The sequence below is a fragment of the Mesoplodon bidens genome (assembly GCF_964165515.1).
Source record: "Mesoplodon bidens genome assembly, chromosome: 1".
Classification (NCBI taxonomy): domain Eukaryota; kingdom Metazoa; phylum Chordata; class Mammalia; order Artiodactyla; family Ziphiidae; genus Mesoplodon; species Mesoplodon bidens.
Window position 1 is genome coordinate 209,293,728 of NC_138176.1, and position 23,392 is coordinate 209,317,119.

A 23,392-nucleotide genomic window follows, 5' to 3' on the forward strand; every position below is an offset into this window, starting at 1 on the left:
TGGAAAGAAAATAGGAAAACTCCCCATTTGGAAGCAAGTCTTAGGGTAGTGGCTTTTAGAAAATACCTTTCTGTGCACTGTTACTAGTAAGCATTCCAAAACATGTGTTTTCTAACCACATTGATTAAGTGACTACCTTAATCAGCATTTCTCAAATTCTATTAGGGTGTGCTTCTTTTAGAACAATGTTAGAAATCCTATATAGTGATTTGGCACAGTTTTTCTGTGAATTTTGGCAGATGTTCAGTATTTGAAACAAAATAAGAAATTGAAGGAAATTGTATTGAAGTTCTAGGTGATCTTTGCTATCTGTTCTTTAAAAAGTCACATGATACACCCAGTCCAGAGTTTTAGTGTTATGTTCTATGGCAGGAAAATATTTTTATTTCTGTGATGTTTATAAGCACATGTATCTGCAAGTCTGTTTCTGTTACATCGATGCAATTTCTGAAATTTGAGTTTGTAAAAATATCGGAAATGAGTTCAAAATGTGACTTTATTAAAATGATATTAAAATAGTATTTACCATAAAACTACTACTGCTAGTTTAAGTGAGAAAGATTTAATTTAAAGTCTCTTTTCCTTATGACGGAGGTAAAGAGAGCAAGCCGATTTATTGCAGGAAGGACTGTGTTATGGATTACCAATAATATCTTGGAGCTCAGGTTAGATAGAGTAAATGGAATCTACTCTGTTAGCAGGATCATACTCTAAAGTTATAACCGAGGAAAACTTTGAATGCTTTTTTTTTAATCTCCATAAACACAAGTATATCTTCTTTACAGTAAAATTGCCACTAACTTTATTCTCCTTTACGTGAAAGTATTTCGCATTTCAAATGAAAAGCCCATAGGGCTCAAAATAAATGAAACCTAACATGTTTCCATTTTAAACACACATACCCCCCAAACGTTTCTCCATACCTTCCTTTCCTCTCCTCGGAGACCTCTGCCTTCTCCTATACAGCACATGCCTGCCAGTAAAACTTCTAGGATGGTAAAATGTTTTCAATTTATGTGTTCTTTCCAGCTCTTACGTCAGAGACCCTTGAACTTACTTCAGATCTAGAAGCACTGATGGCAAGCCTTCAACACTCACTTCTTTTAAAATGTGTTTATATACGTTTGTGTAATACATTTTCTGGTTCTCTGGCTTTGAAGCCTATGCCACAAATGAAACAGACCTCTCACACAAAATACATTTTAATATATGCATGCTTATACACATGAATGAGAAAGTATATATTACAAGAAGTCTTAATGTGAGGACTTTAATGTTGTGCAATGTTTTATAGGTTACAAGCTTTCGTATATGATATGTCATTTGTTCAGGATGACGATTTTGTGAGGAATAAGGGGATTTCTCTTTTCTAGCAAGAACTGTTGCTTAATGGGATTAATTGCAGTAGAGCTGGGATCTGTGACCCTTAGTCTAAGGCACTTTTTATTAGACCACGCTAAAAATTCTATTTTAAAACCCAGCAAGATGACACTGCTTATTAATAGTACTGTTGAATTAAGAATTGCTGAATCTGTCTGTAATTTAGCCTATGAGGCCAACACTCTTAGCTAGTTGAATACTGATTCTAGTAGCTAATATATTAGAGTCTGTATTTGCATACTGCATAGTCTTTGTCCAATAAAGGAAAAAGTAGCATTAATTGATTTATCTGATCTTGCTTTTAGAAAATTCCCTTTTTTCTCTGATGATGAGAGATGATTGAGCTTGACAATTGAAGATATTTTTTGCATTTCAGATTAAAATTTTATCTGTCAGGCAAGTGTCTCAGCCTTTTAGGGTTTCCCCACTCTCTAGGACTCCACTGACTGTCTCCTCCTTCCCAGGTCCTTGCTAGGGCAAACTTAAGAAACCTCATGGTGTATTGGGAGAGGTGTGTCCAGTCCTGTTACTTTCCTCTGTAACCCACTGCATCTACTACTGTGAGGGTTGCCCTCCTGCTTACTCAGTTCTTGGTCTAAGCCATTCTAGAACACAATCAACAGGGGTTTATTGTATCTGTACATACAGTATGAGCACAGATAATAGAGCTTACTTCATTCATTCCGTAAACGTCAGTTGTGCTAGTTGTGTGCCAGGCACAGTTATAGATGCTTTGGATATTGTAGCGACCATGACAAAGTACCTGCCTCCAAAGTGCTGATGCTTAGGAGGAAACGGGCAATAAATTCAAAAACAAAGATTATCAAACCAGAAATGATCTGAAGAAAATAAAATGAGTTAGAAAAGTTGGTGGTTACTTTTATTACGATGTTCATGGAACTGAAATCTAAATAATGAGAATAAGAGGAAGAAGTGAAGGGACTGTGAGAGAAAATTAGTGTGGTGTGTTTGAGGGATAAAGAGAAAACCAGCATTCATGGAACATTTTGGGCAAAGGGGAAAGCGATAGGAGATGAGGTCAAAGAAGCAGGCAGAGGCCAAATCATGTAGGCCACAGTAGCAAGTGTGGTTTTGTTTGTACTGGAAGTTTTAAGCAGGAAAATGATACGTGATTTACACTTTGTGGATGTTTCTTTGGTTGCTGAGTGGAGAACTCCGTCTGTTGCGGGACATATGGAATCAGTATAGGAAAGAGGAAGCTGTTTCACAAGTTTCTGCAAGATCTTAACTTGGTCTAGAGTTTTTGCAGTGGAAGTGCTGAGAAGTGGTTCAGTTTGGGATATATTTTGGATATAGTGCTACCAGGCCTTGATATAATGTATTGGATATGAGACCTGAGAGAAAGAGAGAAGTTAAGAGAGATCTAATGATTTGTGAACAGAAAATATCCCTTGTGAAGGGTTAAAATGGTAACAACTTGGCTGGCTGGCCTGTTTGCATTCATTTATTCATTCATTGTTGTGGAAGTGTGAAGTATCTTGATAGATCAGCGTTTTGCACCTGAATTGTTTCTTAGAAGTTGCTACTTCAGTTGGTTCAAATACACTTATTAGCCAGAAGAAGAGAAAATGAACAGGATAAATTTTGGAGTCCACTCTTAAATTTCGAAGTGATTTTCAGAAACATCATCTTCATTAGGAATCATTTTTGAATACCTGTTTGTAGAACTGTGATCAAAGTGTCAGTTTACTGGAATGGTTTTCTAACATCTCTGATGACCATAGTTTTATTTACCAAGAGAAAGTAAAGAACATTGCTCAGATTTATGCTGTGAATTTGAAAGACTTGATCTGGTACTGATAACCTATTTTAAGATAGCAAATATAATTGTTAAACATTTGTTTAGGTTTTATCATGACTAGCAATAGATTTATGGTTGCATTTTCATGTGTCACAAGTACACTTGACTATATACATCAAGGCCCCTTGTATAATCACTGTGTATAGTACATCTTTGCTCATTTTATAGAACATAATTTTATTATATGGAGGTTGATATTTGAGTCTTTTAATTTATAGCATTTTCATCATACACATCTTCTATTGGATTCTGTAATCTTAGTGAAGAGTTCAACCTCAAATGATAATGTGAGGAACAATTCTAATATTGCACAAAGGTATAGACTTCAGAACATTCTTGTAAAGCTGTACCTTCGTAAAGTTATCAAATAACTTTGTGTCCATACTGACTCCATTCACTTTAAGCATGATTTCTCACCATTTCTTATGTCAGGTACTTTATATTTTATGTTCTCCGTTTTGTTACTAGTTTTTTTCATTTTTTGGAAAAAAATTTAATGTTCCTATAATTTCTAGATAACATTAAAAGTTTTCCCCATAATGTCTATATTATTTTAGATAAAAATAATAATTATCAGATTATTCTGGATCTCATTTTTAAAAATATGTGGTGAAGGGTGCTGTAGTTTTATATATATAAATAAAGTCTGTACTTTAAAAAATGAAAGGCAGATTTTTCTTAACTAAGTGCTTAAAGTTATCTATAGTCCAGGTTATTGCTTCTTTCTCTGTGGCCAATTAAAAAAGGAATAGTACTCTTTTAGGGTCAGAAGACCCCTTAGCTTGGTTTGTAAAACAAAATGAAAAGAAATATTTGTTTCCAAACCTAGAGAACCTATTTCTCAGTTAACTTATTTTTTTCTCATGTGTTTCACTTTATTAAAAAACCAAAAATAAAATTAGAAGTAGCAATACTAGTTGATTTGTAGATTAATCTCTTGGGGTCTGAAATGTTCAACCAATTATCTGAAGTTATCTGATTAAAAACATGGAGGGGGGAAAACCAAAATTTCTCCATTTCTCATGACCAGATCCTACATGCTTTTCCCTCAGTATGTTGTTCTGAGAGGGAAACCCAGCTTGCTTTATTATTCATCTTTCCTTTTGAACTGGATGATAAATGCTGAGCCATCATGTCAAGCCTACTCTGAAGATGTCCACAGTAACAATAAACCCTTTGTGATGAAAATAGCACAGGGTAGCTATTTACCAAGTTAAAAATCGTGAACTTACTACTTATTATCTATATTGCAATGTGCTTTGCACATCAGCAGCCTTCAGCTTATTGACTGGGAAAATATAAGTTAAAATGGATTATCTTAAATAGAATATAATGTTTTTCATTTTCAGTCTTGTACTTTAATCTCCAAATCACTCAGATAATTAAGTTGGTAGATGAGATGCCTACTTTTATGCACATGTCCACATATATTGTCTGATATGTTCTATACTTTTTCTTAAGGGTGCTAATAATTAATGATCTTTTATCTGTGTGTTACTTTCTACTTGGTGATACTCTTTGCTGTTGTCAGATTGTCTTGCAGAAGTAAACTTACCACGGTGGAGGAGCCACCAGAGTAGAGGAAAGCACACTATTACTCAGATGAATTAACTTAATGAAGATGATTTCTTCAGTGAAGAAGCAACAGGAAGGCAGGGCCAGAAGCATTTACCCCAGGAGGTTATATATAGGATGACTGGAGACATTCCTAAAGACAATGAGGCACTGGCATTTGTTTAAGAGAGAGGCTATTTCACTCAGAGGGCTCACGTGGGAATTAACTGGTGACATTTTGAAGGAGGGTTTTGCTAATTGGCATCTCCCAATTGTGTATAATGCCAACACCTTTCTGTATTAATGATTTCCCCTAAGTGTAGCAGTAAAGCAAAACTCTTTGCAAATTTATAAAGGTTTAAGAGGAACTGTTGCAATTTCATTAGTTTCCAAAAGCCCTATGTGAACTGTAACAGTTGGTTGGTATTATTCGTATAATGTTTTGTTGTTTGAAGTTGGAAGCATTATGTTCATGTATTGTGGTGATGGCCTGCTGAGTAATTGCAGGGTTCATTATACTACCAAGACTGTCAAGGGGCATTTATGGATATTCACGTGCAGTGAACCCTTGAACTTGAACTGGTCATTCTTGTCTCCCATGGCTGAAATTGTGTTTACTCTAAATGACAGGAGAAACTTTAATTATGAAACCAGTAAAGAGGCAAAATTACCCAAATTTAAAGTGATAAATGGGCTATTAAGAAAGGTACCTGCAGTTTTTCCTTTTTACTATAAAAATGTTATAGTGTTGACACATAATTACATGTTAATAAATATATATATTCATATATATTTATACACACACCTCTTGAGTTTTGCTTTTTAAATTTCATATTAATATTTTCAATTTTTTTATTAATTTTGGTTTATACATGGAATTCCTACAGTAAAAATAATGGATTCCTAATTTTTTTTACATGGAAACACACACTTTTGGCACACATTTGCTACCAACAGTGTATCTTTAAAACATTTTATAGCTCAGAATTATGATGAGTTTCCTTGAGAGTATAGATAACCTTTTCATAGTAGAAGGGATATCTTTTTTTTTTTTTTTTTTTCTTTTTTTGCAGTACGCGGGCCTCTCACTGTTGTGGCCTCTCCTGTCGTGGAGCACAGGCTCCGGACACGCAGGCTCAGCGGCCATGGCTCACGGGCCCAGCCGCTCTGCGGCATGCAGGATCTTCCTGGACCGGGGCACGAACCCGTGTCCCCTGCATTGGCAGGCGGACTCTCAACTACTGCACCACCAGGGAAGCCCCGTAGAAGGGATATCTTTATGAGTGTCCCTCCACTAGACTTTTAAGGTCTTGAGAATAGAAACATTCTATAAATTAATCTATGTGTTCTATCTCCCAATGCCCAATGCATAGTGCATGTTCAATGAAATCTTGTTGAACTTAATTGAAGAGAGCTGAGAGAGAAGTGGGCATATAAGAGAAGATTGCAGTTGGAAATACAGTTACAGCTGGAACATGGAGTACATGGAGATTGGTGGGAATATATGGAATTGGAGAATGAGGCAGGGCAGATGCTTCTGTCTGCAGGTGCTTGGCTCATACAGAGAGGATATTACGAAGCCACTGCAGGATTTTAAGCGGCTAATCACTCTTGACAGCATTGTAGAGGATGGGAATGACGCAGGAGTAGGAAATCAACTCTCTGAATCACCCTGGCTGGGATACAGTATCCTGGAAGCCTGGGTTGAACAAAGTTTGTTTTGTTTGCTTGTTTTTTCTCTTAAAAAAAAAAACCTTAAAAAATTAATTCTGGTAAAATACACATGCCATAAAATTTACTATCTTAATCATTTTTACATGTTACAATTCAGTAGTGTTAAGTATGCTTCACATTGTTGGGCAACCAATCTCTAGAACTCTTTTCATCTTTGCAAAGTTGAAACTCAGTAACATAATACATTATACTGAGTGACTTAAAAGACCATGGACAATTGTTTTTCACAGTTTTGGAGGCCAGAAAGTCTAAGATCATGATGCCAGAACATTCAGTTCCTGGTGAGGACCCCCTTCCTGGTGTGTAGATTGCTGTCTTCTTGCTGTCTCCTTACATGTCAGAGAGAGAGAGAGAGAGAGAGAGAGAGAGAGAACACAATGGAGCTAGCTCAGGTCTCTCTTCCTCTTCTTATAAAGACAGTAATCCCATTATGGGGGCCTTACCTTTATGACCTCCTCTAATTATTTCCAAAAGGCCCCACCTTCAAATACCATCACATTGAGGGTTATGGCTTCAACATATGAATATAACAGTATTTATCTTTTTGTGACTGGTTTATTTCACTTAGCATAGTGTCTTTAAAGTTCATCCATACTGTAGCATGTGTCAGATCTTCCTTCCTTTTTAAGGCTGAATAATATTTCATCATATGAATATACCACATTTTGCTTATCCATTCATCTACTGTAGAGTTGCTTCTGCCTTTTGGCTGCTGTGAATAATGTTGCTATGCACATGGGTGTTTAAACATCTTCTCAAAATTCTGCTCTCAGTTCATTTGGGTATATATCCAGAAGTAGAATTGTTGGATCATAAAGTAATTCTATTAATAATTTTTTGAGGAGTTATCATATTATTTTCCATACCAGCTGCACCATTTTACATTCCCATCACCAGTGCACAAGGGTTTCAATTTCTTTGCATCCTCCCCAATACTTATTTTGTTTTTTTGATAGTAGCTATCCTGTTGGGTATGAGATGGTATCTCATTGTGGTTTTAATTTACATTTCCTTTGTGATTAGTGATGTTGAGCATCTTTTCATGTGCTTGTTAGCCATTTATATATCTTCTTTGAAGAAATGTCTATGTAACTTCTTCACCCATTTTTTAATTGGGTTGTTTGTTGTTGTTGAGTTCTAGTCATTCTTATATATTCTGGATAATAGCCCTTTATCAGATATATGATTTGCATGTCTTCTTCCATTTCATAGGTTGCCTTTTCATGCTATTGATTGTATTCTTTGATGCACAGAGGTTTTAAATTTTGATGTCCAATTTGTCTAGTTTTTAAATTGTCTGTTCTTTTGGAATCATATCCAAGAAATCATTGCCCAGTGCAGTAACGTGAAACTCTTCCCATATGTTTTCTTCTGAGAGTTTTATAGTTTTAGTTCTTATGTTTAGTTCTTTGATCCATTTTGAGTTAGTTTTTGTATATGGTATAAGGTAGGGGTCCAGCTTTACTTTTTGCATGTGGGTATTCAGTTTTCCCAACACCATTCGTTTAAAAGACTGTCCTTTCCCCTTGAATGGTCTTGGCAACCTTGTTGATGTTCTGTGTATACTGCTGGAGCAGAGGGTAAAAAGGGCCTTTAGCACATGGAAATGAGGTAAGGACCTAAGAGACAGAATCTTGGGGAGGCACCAGAGACTTACTAAATAAGTTAATCTTGAAGGTAATTCCAAGAATGGAATGGTGGAACCTTGTCAGATCAGCAACACAGAAAGGAGAGACTTAGGGCAACTTCCTGAGGCAGAAAGACTGTACAAACAATGTTTTGTTTGTTTTTGACAAGGAGGAAGTGTAAAAGGATAAAGATGAATGACAGGCACCTCACCCTAAGGAAATATAAAATGTTGTAAGGAAGAGAGTAGGCATAAATAGTTATAACACAGGGTAAAACAATAAAATAAATGTCATAGAAGTGATGCCAGTAAAGTGCTATGGAAGTTTGCAAGAGGAAACAATTACTTCTACTGAGGGAATCAATTGGGTCTTCCTGGGTATATTCATCAAAATTTCTCAGTTGAAAGCCACAGAAACCAACTATGATTAATTTGCACAGAAAACAAAGTTGTTAAGCGGATATTTGCTAGTTCATAGATTCTCCAGGAGGAAATGAGAACCAGGTTTGGAAGAGACCAAGCCTAGAACAGGACTTAAAATTCCAGCCCAGCATTTATCTTGTAATAAGGACACCACTGTCACCACGGTTTGGCATAGACCCTACCACTTAACCTGCTCGCATCAGCAGTGCGCGATCCAGATGCTGCCCCTAGACCTGGTGCTGCTGCAGCCTGTGGGGAATGAACATAGCTGCTGCTCCCACCAGCACTGGTCAGAATGGATGCCCTGAGGTCTTTGCTAGCTTCGTGTAAAGTCTGGGAGAGTTACATCTGATGTGGAAGATTTCAGTCATGTAGTCATGTCCTACCTGCTGGAGAGGTGGAGAAAGTGAGTCTGTGACTTTTTTTTTTTTTTTTAACCTTCTGTTTTGGCAGAGTTCTGTCTCAAACAAATGGAAAAGGCCCAAAACATAGGAAGTGAGAAGGGCTCTTAAAGCCAGGTGGCTGCAAAGTATGGTAACATCCACAGAGCTGGGAGAGGTAGAATTTGGAATGCTGTAGGCATAGTAGTAATACTTAGTTGTGCCGTGGTAGTTGGAAATAGCGGGGTGGCGGTTTAGAAAAAAGATTTAGCCTGGTAGTCGAAATGATATTAGCTAAAGCCTGGACGTTACAAAGGAACACATTTGAGAGAAGAGATCACTGGGAAAGAATCATGGTCATCTATGTTTATATGAACATGAGAGGAAGAAACTTGGATGGGTAAGCCCTCATTATGAAAACCAAAGGAAGAGCTTCTAGCAAGTATTGTATTTGTTCAATTTACTTTTAAATGAATGAGCCTTCTAAAAAGGGACGTAGATGCAGTGCCTCATGTTGCCCAGGGATGGAAAGGATAAAGACTAAGAAAAATTCGTTGGATTTGTTGAGTTTTGAAAGAATTTCATTAAAATGGTGCAGGTAGAATCCAGGGGGCAAGTAGAGATTTATAAGGAAAAAAGTAATTGGGATGAGAGTAAGGCGGCAGTAAGGGTCAGGTACTTTAGGAAGAGAGAGATAAGACTTGTCAAAGGAAATACTTGCAAAAAAAAGATATATCGAGCGCCTACTACATAGTCACTGTTTTAAGTGCTTGCAGTATCCAAGCGAACACAATGGACAAAGATCAGTGCCCATGGGGTCCTTACATTCTGGAGGGGTGAGGGAAGTCAGTTAACAATAAATATAGTAAGTTAATTTAGAGTGGTTAGAGGTGATAAGTAGGGAAAACAAGTAAAGCAGCATAAGAAGAATTTATTGGATTTGTTGACCTTTGAAAGAAGAATTTCATTAGAATGCTGGGAATGGAGGTCCAGTAGGGAGAAGTAGAGATTTGGGGATGGGGGTGGTTGTAGAGATACAAGGAGTGGTAGGATAGGCTTCATCGAAGTGAGAATGGAGCCAAGACTGGAAGGAAGTGATGGAGGAAGCTAAGTATCTAAGGGAAGAGTGTTTTAGGCAGAGGAGGAGGAGACACAAAGCTCTGAGCTGGAGCACGCAAGGTGCGTTTGGGGAACAGGATGAGGAACAGGGAGAATAGGAGGAGAGGGTGCCCAGTGAGATATTTGGAAGCCACCTCTTATGTGACCTTGTAAACCACCATGAGGACTCATAAGGACATCATAAGCATCTACTCTAGGACTGACAGCTCTTTGATATTTTTTTGTAGCCCACTATGGGGTTAAACTAAAACTTCTTGTACAATTCAAGACTTCAAGCTTGCTTTTCTTTGGCTATTTTTATTTGTAACAACTTCCAGAAAGAGATAATATAAAAACCAATACAGAGAGATAATGTTATGTAACAGATGCAAAGTGAGGCAAGATTCTTTACTGAAGAGGCAGAAGGTAAACTATGATGAATAATTTATATGTTTTTTTTTGCCTTAGAGTGAAGTAAACATTTTCTTGTTCAATTGTCAATTTCTGATTATATACATATCATTTTAATGAAAAATCGAACATCCTTTTTAAACAAGCATTTCTAAAAGAGCAGCTATTGCTTTTTTTTTTTTTTCTTTTTTGTGGTACGCGGGCCTCTCACTGTTGTGGCCTCTCCCATTGCTGAGCACAGGCTCCGGACGCGCAGGCTCAGCGGCCATGGCTCACAGGCCCAGCCGCTCCGCGTCATGTGGGATCCTCCCGGACCGGGGCACGAACCCGTGTCCCCTGCATCGGCAGGCGGACTCTCAACCACTGCGCCACCAGGGAAGCCCCAGCTATTGCTTTTGAACTTCCTCTCTTTCCCTTTTTTCTTTACACATCCTTCAGTGGAGGCGCTAATGAGATGTATTGAAGACTCAGAGTGGAGATTTTGGCAACTGTTTAAATCAGATTGGTCATCTTAATGGGCCTTAAATCATCTGGATAAATGCAGGTTTTACTCGTGTTGGTTAAGGTTGAATTTGAATGTTTCATTTGGCATAATCATTAAGATAACTCCCTGCTTGACTAAATTTTTCATTTTTCAGCTGGGTGTTTGATAGTAGTAGACATGACCACACAGAGTGCTGACTAACTATAATAAGCGTAGAGAAAGGTGAACAGGTAAATTAATGCCTATGTAACTAAGGGTTTTGTATTAGAAAAGAGTGGTATTACAATTTCATAGATTTTCATTGGACTAGTAGGGATTTTGTGTCTAAATACGTCACTGGTTTTATCTGATATCGTGATCAGTGAAGCTTGTCCTTTTTACCTCCATAATTTCATGTACATTTCACTGTCATTTCATGTACATTTAGTATCCTCTGATTTTGCTGTAATGCTCTAGATAGAGCACGGAAAGGGTTTCACTGTACTGTGATGAAGTCTGATTTCACTGTACTGTGATGTACTCTGATTGAATAAGGTCTATATGTGGGGTTTCTTTTTATTTATTTTTTACAAACTAATTGTCTAAACATTCAAACCAACCCTCAATCTTGTGAAAATTCTCTCTATATAGAGTCTGTTCAAAAGGCTTTAATGAGATTATTAGAAAATGTTACTTTTCATAAAAAAATTCAAAACACGAAGCAGTTGTGCTTTATATCTGGGGCAGGTGAAGGAAGATAAGGGAATTGTGTGTGTGTGTGTGTGTGTGTGTTTATATGAGATATAATATATTTCAGGCATCCTTTTGGTATCAACCATCTGTCATTAGGAAAATATTTCAGTATACACAGTTGACTTCTGGCTGGTAGAAGACATGAAAAGGTTTAGCTTGAATCTGAACTGAAAATCATGACATCATTACTTCTTCTATTTGAAAATATTTTTGCATGCACATAGATTTTGTGTCACCTTAATCAAACGTTAGCTTTCTGTAATCTTTGTATTTCTTCTAACATCAATTTTTAAAAGACTACTAAGAGCTAAATCCCTTAAGAAATGTGGAAATCATATACTGGCAGCACTGTTGTTGAAAAAATACTATGGAAAAGCTATTGTATGCTAAATACAAACAAAACTTTTCTCTGTTATGAATATCTTCTCTTTTATTTTAAGCAACTTTTTCTCATGTAATTCCTTAATACATGCTTAGGTATTTTCCAAAGAGTGGAAAACAGATTTTCTAGGAGCTGTCTCCATATAGTGTGTGAACTTAAGCATGGACTCCAAATGTTTAATTAAGGGCTATACTTTAACTCCTTTTATATTTCTTTTTTATGTAAACTAAGGTGCACTGTCCTTACTTCTAAATTATGTTCAGAGGGATTTACAAGGAAACATACAAGATAACATTTTATTGATACAATTTAAATATAAATTTAAAATTTCAATTTAATATCAGTTCAAGTTGGATTTGCATGAAATTAATGCACTATTGACTCTAGGACGAAATAAGAATAGAGTGATATTAATCCTCTTTACGAATTGATTTTTAATTTTTTTAAAATAAATTTATTTATTACTTATTTTTGGCTGTGTTGGGTCTTTGTTGCTGTGCGTGGGCTTTCTCTAGTTGCAGTGAGTGGGGGCTACTCTTCGATGTGGTTCCCAGGCTTCTCATTGTGGTGGCTTCTCTTGTTGAGGAGCACGGGCTCTAGGCGCACGGGCTTCAGTAGTTGTGGCTCGTGGGCTCAGTAGTTGTGGCGCACGGGCTTAGTTGCTCTGCAGCATGTGGGATCTTCCCGGCCCAGGGCTCGAACCCATGTCCCCTGCACTGGCAGGCAGACTCTTAACCACTGTGCCACCAGGGAAGTCCAAGAATTGATTTTTAATGGAAACTGTGTTCAGGTTTTTATAATGGCTAGCAAGAGATGCAGAGAAGTACTAGAGGTTTTGATTTTCTGCTTAGGGGTGCTTTAGCACTAATTTGATAAAGAAGATAATATCCTTTGGAATAGAGCTTCAGGTAAGACAAGTTAGTGGCTTCTGTGGTTCATTATTTTACCTAGTGCATAACTTGAATACTGAAGAGTCCGGGGCCTAAGTGTTAAACAACAAAAGCCCTTTTCTCACACAGTTCCTTGTAAGTGGGGCAAAGTAGATCTTCTCAGCAGCCTTCTCATGGTGTGAAGAAGACAGCCTCTTTTGTTAAAACACCCTCAGACTCATCTGGTGGAGAGAGGACTGTGTTACATAGTTCTGGTGACTTCGCTCATCTACTTTTTCTTTCTACTGAGTCCGCAGAGTTGCCTCACTATACCTGCTAAAGCACAGGCCGACTCAAGGGAAACAACTCTTCCCTGAATTCTGAGGCGCTTCACTCACCTTAGTCACTTCACTGGTTGATAATACCTGCATTGAAGGGCTGCTGGAAAGTTTAAAAGATATATACAAGACACTGCTTTAAATGAATGACAATATATATTTTTAAATTATTATTAATATCCTTTTTTTTTTTTCCTGCGGTACGTGGGCCTCTCACTGTTGTGGCCTCTCCCGTCGCGGAGCACAGGCTCCAGACGTGCAGGCTCAGCGGCCATGGCTCATCGGCCATGGCTCACGGGCCCAGCCACTCCGCGGCATGTGGGATCTTCCTGGACCGGGGCACGAACCCGTGTCCCCTGCATCGGCAGGCGGACTCTCAACCACTGTGCCACCAGGGAAGCCCTAATATACTTTTTATAAACAACTAATACATGCTAGAGGAAAGTTGCATCTCTTACTGCATCTGAAACCCCTGACCTCTGAATTCACTGCTGTGGCTCCCAGAGTGTCTGTTGTCCCTGTCAGTTGTCCCCCTCCTCTGAATTGACAGGTTTGGGATTGAGGGTATCTCACCCCTCGTTTGCTCCAGCCTCTAGCATTTCTGGCAGTCATGTTCCCTGAGTGAAACTCATCAGCCCCAGTGTCTCTGAGTGAGTCCTCCGTCTACTGAATGGCTTGTTTCTGCCCCAGTTACTTCTTGCAGAACAGAAACATATGGGTCCCTAGCTAATGAAGTACTGGTGTCTGATCTTACCTACCCATAACTAGTTCCAGGCCTCCTTGGCTCAGGCATACTCAGTATTCTCATCTGTAAATGGGAATGATACTGCTTGCTGCACATGAGGCAGTGCGGATCAGTGAGGCAGTGTATGCTAGTACAATAGTGCCTACACACCGAAACCAGGTATTACCTGAACAGAATTATGCCTGTATGGGGTTTAGGAGTCCTGGCGCAGTCTGGCAGTTTGTTTTGTTTTGTTTTTCTTTTAACTCTAGAGCTTATCTTAGTAAATTCACTGTTAATTTTCATTGGTAGTTTGTGTAAGTTGCCTTTAATTCTCTTCTACCCTTAGTTGCTTTTTGTGTCTGGTCTTCTTATCTTGTATGCAGTCTATACACATCCTTCTTATGTTCACGGGCTGACATGAGCTTTAAAAAAGAACTCTGCAATCTCTAGGTAAATGATACTGTCTTAGATTTAAGATATTCTGTTAGAAAATTCCATGAAACATCTTGCTCTAATGGGTTTGATTGTGCTGATGATCAGATTATGTGCTCTAAGTACACAGTGTTGCGGCGTTTCAGGAGAATAAAGTTTGGGCTTATTTGTTCTCTCTCAGAAGCTGTCTCAAGTACCTTTAATGAGTTGTGGGGAGTAGCAGTGATAAAAGACCAACATTGAAAGCATGTATCAGAAGATATTATCATGTCTATTTCATAATATTGGGGCTGTAGCCTATTAATAATAATCATATTTGTATTAGGTAAAAATGGTTTATGCAGTTGATTGGTGTTTAATTTACATTAAGATACGTTCAGAGTACTTCATAACAAATACTCTACTACTTTTACAAGTGCCTCAAAAAGGTGATGACGGTTGTTATAAAAATTCATATTTTTAATTTTTTATATATATCCTTATTGAACAGTTACTTGAAAAAAAAATCAATCTGCTAAAGTCATTGAAACCTGGTTTATAAGTAAAGGTTTTGAAATTTTAAAGCTAAAGTGAAATCTGGTCGCCTCTTTTTATTTGTGTGTGAATTTTTTTGTTGCTAGTGGTAACTATAGAGAATTTTTTTTTCAAATAGCACCCTTTTAATAACAATGGTCTCCCCAAATATACTGTGGCATAGCTTTAAACTTTATTAAGTCTGTCTTGGACTCCCCCTTCCCCTCCCTGAGTAAATGGAAGAAAAGTTTGGCAGGCTCCATGCTGTGCAGTTGATTGATGTCCAGAACATCTGAAGGACTTTTGTGTCCTGCCTGCTCTCCGTGAGTGCATAATGTGTGAATACTTAAAGAAGGTCAGCCCTTATCACATGTAATCTAGGCCTGAGAGCAGATCAACAGTGACAATCATATCCCGTAAGTAAGAACACAAATCATCCTCTACATGCTTTAGACAAGTTGTGGGATATTTTTTCTCTCTTTTTACCCCTTCCCACTCATGGGGGACCTTGGCAGAGCAACGAAAGCAGAGAGAAGACGTGCTCAGAATAATGTGTCACTCCTTGGAGGGAGGAAGGGATTGTTTATTTGTAATGATGTGGTGGTCTTTCACTGTGCAGCTGAAGGGAGCTTGGGCTGTTCATGACTAGTGATGTGGAAGATGGCAGATGAGAACGGAATGGGGAGGCAGGAGGCAGCCCGAAGCGGCCTGAAGTTGTGGCATTTGTAAACTCCAAGTCAGGAATAAAGCTTTTTGTACACTTGAGTTCTGTTGTTTATTTTTTCTCTGGTAATGGAGTAACTTTTTATATCGTTATGTAAGTGTATAGCTGAAAATGAGAACAACAAAATGGATTAACCCGTACAGTTCTGAACACACTTTTCCTTTGCACAACTAGTATGAAAGTTGGAAAACTATTTTACTGCAAAACTCTATAGGATGGTAGGGACCTAAAATGCTACATATAGCTTCTAATAGGAACAAGGAAATAACAGTTGTTTTTATGTGCCTGTGTTTGAACAGAAGTTTAATTTAAAAGCAAATGTTGCTCCAAACAATATTAGCAGACATCTTCAAGTATTAGAGAAAATAGCACTCACCTTATTTTTCTCATGAAGACTTTTAAGGATATTGTTGCATTTTCTTATATAAAAGGAAGATATTCTTCACCTTATCTCAAAAACTTGACTAGTTTCTTTTGACATGTAATCAGCTTCAAGAAGTCGTTGCAGTCATTTCACACAATGGGAACTGTGCAGACGCCCCCTCCAGAAACCAAGGCATGGCCTCCCATGTATGTAGGATAAAACCCAAATCAAATTAAGAGCTGTAAGGCCCTTCCTTCTCAACGTCTCCTGGTCTGCTTTTCCAACCCAGTTTCTCTGCTCTCCAGGCATATCCGGTATCTCATGTTCTCTGCAAACATTGCTCTTTTTCTTGCTCATAAATGTCTGCACTGTCTGTTCTCTTTGCTCGGGATTCCTTTGCCCTCTCTTCACCCAGTGAATTCCTACTTATCTTTGAAGAGCGAGTTCAAATGCCTCTTCCCCACAAGTCCAGTTCCCATCCCCGGCCAGAATGAATCTTTGTTTATGCCCTGTACTTTCCACATTCCCTCAGCGTAGCAGGCCGTCACTGTATTGTCTTGTCATTATTTGATTATATGTTTGTCTTCACCCATTACAGGGTAGGTTTTGTCCTAAAGGCAGGTACTGTTTAATGTTCTTGTATCCCATTCACTAGACACAGTCCCCCAAATACAGTTTAAAAAGCTGTCTATATACATAAAATCATATATGTATGTATAGATGGAGGGTTCTGTGTGGAAATAAGTCACAAATCGAAGTTGTTCAAAAGGTAGTCTCCTACTTTAAAACTGTTTCATATATTTCTGCTTCAATTATATGATAATTTAATCAATGAAATAAAAATAAAGTTATTAAATACGTATTTGTCTTTCCGGGTATAATATGAATTTTAAAAATGTGTCCTTGTTTTAGTGATCACATTATTTAGGACAGGAACAATTTAGCAAATGTTACATTAAAGAAGATTATTGTTAATAAGGGTCTTTTGGTCAAGAGGCAGAAGAGTGGTTAGTGAGAGTCGTCAGGAAATTGACCATTTTCTCATGTCCTCCTGTGTTCTGGGCACTGTAGTCAGTAGTTTTCGTTCATTTACTTGTCTAATCCGTGTAACAATTTTAACAGTTAAGTAATGAGCGGATTATAGACCAGAGAGTTTAAATAATTTGCTCAAGATTATACAGATAGCACAAAGAGTCTCTCTCTACTCTACAGCATGGACTCCGTAAACCTAGAATAAGTGGGTCTGTGTAAGGATTCTACAAATGATATATAGCAATGGCATGTCGTACTCATATTGGTAGTACTATCTGTAGTCTTTCTTTTCTCTTTCCTTGCCCCTCTCACGTGTATATGTTCAAATTGCGACCTTTCTTTTAATACTCTCTCAGAGCTTTCTTTGAAGCCTCATTTGGTGTGGACTTTAAGGTGAGTGCGCTAAATCATACGCAAATCTGGATTTTCTTTTTTTTTTTTTTTTTTGGCTAAGTCAGATTTCTGATCTACATTATAAGATTTTTTAAAAGATCTTTTGAGCCTATTTGTCTGGAATCTAATTATGCATTTTATAGAACATCTCCTTCGTTGTTGGCACCCAGCATATGTTAAAGGGAATTAATAGGGTTACCTCTTGAATTTCGTAGTAGTATAAGTGAGAAAAAGAAATGTGTATTACCAAAAAGTTTGACTAAGTGGAAACCTCTCCTCACGCTTCTATCAATAATTTTGACTTCTACTCACATAGTTGGAAGTCTAGGTTCAGAGACTCATCCTATATTCTGAAATCTTAAACCTGTTTTGAAAAAAAATTCATTAAGCCAGTCCATGCTCAAAAGCCTTTTAGTTATTTATATAATATAGCCTAAATGTTGTAACCTGCATTCGGAGTCTGGCACAATCTGGTTCCACCCTGTCTAGCTTTCTCTCCAGCCATTTACTAATCGGTGCTGTCTGCTCCAGTAAGATTTTTCTTCTCATGCTATTGCACAAATGAAATACTTAATCCTGCCTCTAGTCCTTGCTCACGTAATTTCCTCTCTTGTCATCTCCTCTATCTCTGTATAAATTCAGTTCATATTTTAGCATTCAGCTCTGCCTCCAATTTTTGGCCCCGTCTAATCCATCCCTTACTCCGATTTCCTATCTTTATTCCATTTGAAGACACGTCATCTGAAAATAGGTTATGTTTTTTTACTTAGTTCTCTATTACCTATATATTACTTTTTCTGTGGTATTGTAAACTTCTTGAGTGCATTTACTTCAGCTAGCACATGTACAAAATTAGAAATAGTTGCTGATATGGATTGCTTTGAACTGAATTAGGATTCTGGGGAGAGAGAAACTATTCTCTCTTAATGCTGTGAACCGATAATGGATGCCCCTATTGGGGAAGTATGAGCAGTGAGAGCTGTCCACATTTCAGCCGTTCACTATTCGCCCTGGAGCTCAAGGCCAGGTTCCAGATCCGGCAGTGGAGCCATGTTGTGATGTGGCCCTGAGCCGAATATAGAAGGTTTGAACAAGAGATCCAAGCAATAGAGCTTGATTTTTGTCTGCGGTTCACTTATGTTGCCCTCTGCTCCTGGTCACTCTTACTCATTTTAGTTTGCCTCAGTTTCCCTTCTTAGCTAAAGACTACCTCACTTAGCACCCCCAACTTATATTTTCCTGACAAGTAAGTTTCATGGATTCTGTGAAATGCAAAACGTGTAGTTTAAACTGAGGATATTCCAAAATTTTCTATGTGATTAAAAATACTCTATTTCTGTTAAATTCCATCTCATGAAACTGAGTTGAGGGTGTTGGATTGATAGTAGGATTGGTTAAATCCTAAAAAAAGCAATTGTTGAACTACTCTAAGCTGGAGAATAGATTTGAATGCCACCTACTAGGGTAGTGCTGCGAGGTGCTGGTGTGTGTGTGGAGGGGTAGGCGTGTCTCTTAAAAAGGAGAAGAGAGCAGAGATTTTTTTTCCAAGAAAATAATTCTTAAAATTTCAAGTAAACACATTCTCATGCTACCTTAGATATAACCACTGAACTGTATCTCTGCTCTCATACTCATAAATCCTTTATCATGCAAATGGATTAGGTTTAATAAGTTCTTCTGTTTGTATCTGTCTGTGGTGATAGTGTAGTTTCTACACACACTGCCAATTCATTTATATTTCTTGCTGTTCTTTTATTATCGATAGTTCCCAGAGTAAAACAAATAGCCCTTTAAAATGGTCTTTAGTACTGGAAACGGTCACTCAAAATCTCATGGAAAATTAAAATATTACAAAATGTTCATAGTTTACATTGAGGCACAATTATAATTAACATCTAAAAAATTGAATAACTTACCTTGGTTTTATTCACATAATAAAATTGGTTCAGTTCACAGTACTTTTTTTTCTATATAGGAAACTTCAAACTATAGTCATTTCAAATTAATTAAAGTGAATAGCCTAACTGAAATATTTCAACTTGAAATATTCATTAAGGATGGCTTTTACAAGTGACCCTTTTTTGTATCTGTGCATTTGATTCAAAGGCATTTGCCTCATTATTTAAATGTTGAGGTCATGTGAGAAAATGCCATAACACTTGGATGTGTTGCAATATTTCTATCATTTTATCAAAGAAAAAAATTTATTTCTCCTTGTCTGTCTACAATTCCCACGGAATTACAATCCTTAGCAGAGAAAAAAAAAAACCTTAGCAGAAGAAATAAGTAATTGCATGTCGGCAAAGCATAGGTGTGCGTCGCTCTGGAATCTCTCCACAGCTGCCCGGGAGGTGCGGGGACTTTGGCGTGGGCCAGTACAGAGCAAAGTCCCGCCTGTGCTGGCCCTTGTGTGGGCAGCTGGGTTCAGGCTCCTTTCTTAAGAAAACAGTCTGGCTCGGGGTCCTCACCGCCCTTTGTTGTCCTCCCCACGAGGTGATCAGTTGAAGTCTCCGTGGTGACAGAACCAGTTTGTAACAGGCTTGTCTTTCACGGTCCTGTCTAGGGCTTGCTGCAGGCTTGCCGGAAGCTCTGACAAGAGGGGCAGCAGAGGAGTCTCAGTTGAAAGAAGGAAAGGCAAGAAACAGGAGGCTTAAACAGGCGGGTCACATTGCCGACTCTCCCGCTGCAATGGGTTGGCTGGACGAACTAAACCGGCAGCTTCACATTGCCTTGCTCCTTCTTCTGTCTATGCACACGAGGGGTAAGAAGACCAGCGCCCCACAGTGCAGTGCTGACAGGGGGCTCCGTTAATGGCTGGTTTCGTGGTTTTTATCACAGAAGGGAAAGTTCAGGGCAGAAGTTCAGTGGCTAAACATTTCCAACCCCCATCCTCCAACTGCTCCGTAGTTTTACTACTTTTCTGTATCATGGCAACGCTTTCTCGATAGTGTGTTAGAATAGTTTTAAAAGGGATGCAAAGTTTCTGTGTTCTCTAGCAATTAAGAATTAAGTGCATTCTCGTTTGGAACTTTGAGTATGAAGTTGATTGTCAACATACGGTGACAGTTTTTATGTGAAGAATTTAAGAACACAAAAATGCTAATAAACTTGTTTTGATCATTTTAATTTGAATACTGTTAGATTTTTTATACGTTAGCTAATTGACTTTGAAGTTCATTGTCATTTTTATATGGATGCATTGAGTAAATCTGTAGTTTTATAATGGCAATAATTGTAATTTGTGAATATGTCAGATGTTTATCCATATTTAAGAACAGGGGCTTGCTTAGTGATCATTTTGTCCAGAGGAATTATTCTTGTATAAAGTTGACTAAAGGATGGCAATTTTAAAAAAATTATTTTAACTCAAAGAGTAATTATAAAAGTAGGTAAACTATTTTCAAGTTAGAAGAAAGATAACTTAATGAATAGGAAACACTTATCTGTGATAGTGATTTGCAACAAGGGAGTCACAAGGTTGGAAATAAGGAAATAGCGGCTTTATAAAATTAAGCCAGGTGACAAGGGAATATGTGATCAAAATGCATTTACAGTTCACCCTCATATACCTGTGAATGCATTTTATAGAACCAATTTGGCAATACTATTTAATTGGAAGCATGTATTACCAACTGGCATGTATTTTGATTGGCACTTAAAGATGAATGTTTTCATAATCTCAGAGTATTCCATGACACTATTTAGGTATTATATTTTGTGGCTTGGCTCCATGAAAAGTGCTTTTAATTTCTGGTATAGATAAGTGTAACTCAAAAGGAGTTTTGTGTATTGATGTGAAGGAACAACATGTAGTTCATTTACTTGGTTTGCTAGTTTGTTTTCCAAAAATTGTTATAATCTGGTACCCTCTAGAAGAGATAGAAAGACCTCAGGGAAACTTTCTTAAGAATATTCCAGGAAACTCAAACATGATATATATGAGGTGAAATTCTTATTCCTCTGCTCATGCTACTGCTATTTCTTGATCTCCTAAGGGTAATTTTTCGTTCTCTTTTAGCATTTTCCTTGAAACATATGAATACCTGAATTAATTATTGAGTTATGTCAGTCAAAAGTGAAAAGGCTGTATGTTACAGACTGAATCTTTGAATCATAAATGGTAGGATTAGATTACACCTTAAAATAGTATTGTGTAGTTGGTTTACTTTTCCAGAGAGAAGGTTGAAGCCCAGAGACATTCCCTGCTTTCTTCGACCAAGCGTAACCTTTTTAACTCCCTGTCCAGAGCCCTTTCACGTGAGTGCCTGTGTGCATCTGTGTGTGTCTTACCAGTTTATTCTGTAGCATAGTGGTTAAGGGTATGAACTCCAGACCCAGAATGCCTGAGTCTGAATCTTAGCTCTACCACTTATTAGATGTGTAAATTCAAATGAGGTGTCTTATAGGTGCCTTGATTTTCTCAACTGTGAAATAGGAATAATAATAATAACTAACCATAGGAATGATTTGATTATTAAATGAGTAAATACACATAAAGCATTTAGAATAGTAACTGGTGCATAGTATTGTCTGAGGTTTTGCTATTAGTATCATTAGTAATAATGTTAATCTCTGCAGGAATAGGAGACAATCAATCTGGAAAGGTAAACTGAGACAAGATTTTAAAAGAATCTCATAGCTCATCTTAGCGTGATTAACATGCTGAATCCCAATTTATATTCCCAGCTTTGTCACTAGTGAAATTTTAACTTTTTTTTTTTGAGGAATTTCTCTACCTGTAGCCTTATAAAAAATAAGTTTCATGTTTGTTTGTTTTTTATTTTGCCTGGATGAAAACAGAATGTGCTGTAGACAGGGACTGTTAGCTCAACCAAGACTAAGCAACTTTGACTAGAGAAGTTAAATATTCATTGACAACTTGTAATGCTTTATGAATATTAATTCTGCATGTACTTCAGTGAGAATGATTATCACAAAGATAGGTAAATATGAAGCACAGACAAAGGAAGTGGTCATGACTTCTTAAGTGAATGGCAAAGCCAAGATTAATGTACTGAGACCTTAAATACTCACTTAAAGTAAATGTGTTTCAAAATGACAACTTGAGACATTTGGAGAGTCTGTGCTTCAGGCTAATACAAATATTTAGTTATTTAAGTATATGGAAACCTAAAAGTTCTATATGGAAGGAATATGTACAATATTCCAATTCTACTTTAAATGGTACAAAGCTCTGCAAAGTCACAATAAGTGGAAAGGAGAATGCTTCACACGTGGAACAGAGTAGCTGGGGTGGCCTGTGGCGGGGGTGGGGGGGTGATTCATCAGCCTAAATCTTATCATTGCTTATATCTTATCTTCATTGTTTTACTTGAAAAGACACAGGCTTAGAAAAAGGGAAGCAAGGGTACATCTTGGTAGGTTTTGAACTTCGTGTTTTTTATATTGGCACATTGTGGTTGCTTCAGGAATGCATTTTTTAAAACTCGGGATCGTGAAGTGTGGAATTGTCTCCTAAAACTGAAAATATGACCTGTAATGGTGAAAATATGTAGTGTTCATTTCTAGTTGACATGTAGTATTTTAAAGATTGAGCTATTGATACTACCTTGCCCCTATATTCTCAAAACACAGTGGAGAATTACAGGCAATACTAATGAATATAGTGCAATGTGTAAACAGTATTGAGGCATCATTCTGGTCACTACCATTCTTCTTAAGTTCTGCCAAAGGAATTTAGTGAGGTTATAAAGGTGATAGACTGACAGACCTAAAAACTAAAGGACTCTTTCTGTTTGTTGTTCTAACACATTGGTGGCAACAGTGTGCCCTTCCTGACATGGATGGGCCTCATGCTCTGCCATTTAAAAAGGTGAGATTTTATTTAGCTTCTTGTTAAATGTATGTGTGAAAATTTCCACAGCACCCTGCCCTACTGTAAAATCAAGGTAATAGATTATTAGAGCAATTAGAGTAAAATAAAATTGGCAGGCAACTTTTGTTCTTTAGAAG

General features: G+C 37.5%; 1 protein-coding gene across 3 annotated transcripts in view; it reads left to right on the forward strand.

Annotated features, from left to right (window-relative positions):
- BMPR1B (bone morphogenetic protein receptor type 1B) overlaps nucleotides 1–23,392 on the forward strand; it is a 424,295-nt gene that overhangs the window by 286,971 nt on the left and 113,932 nt on the right. The window contains exon 1 of one of the 3 annotated variants that reach the window (XM_081251053.1): nucleotides 20,053–20,180. The exons of the other annotated variants lie outside the window; for them this stretch is intronic. Within the exon in view, the coding sequence (XP_081107179.1) occupies nucleotides 20,108–20,180 (73 nt within the window). The 5' untranslated portion in view covers nucleotides 20,053–20,107. Of the gene's footprint in view, nucleotides 1–20,052; nucleotides 20,181–23,392 lie in introns of those variants that run through there. 3 annotated transcript variants of the gene reach the window in all.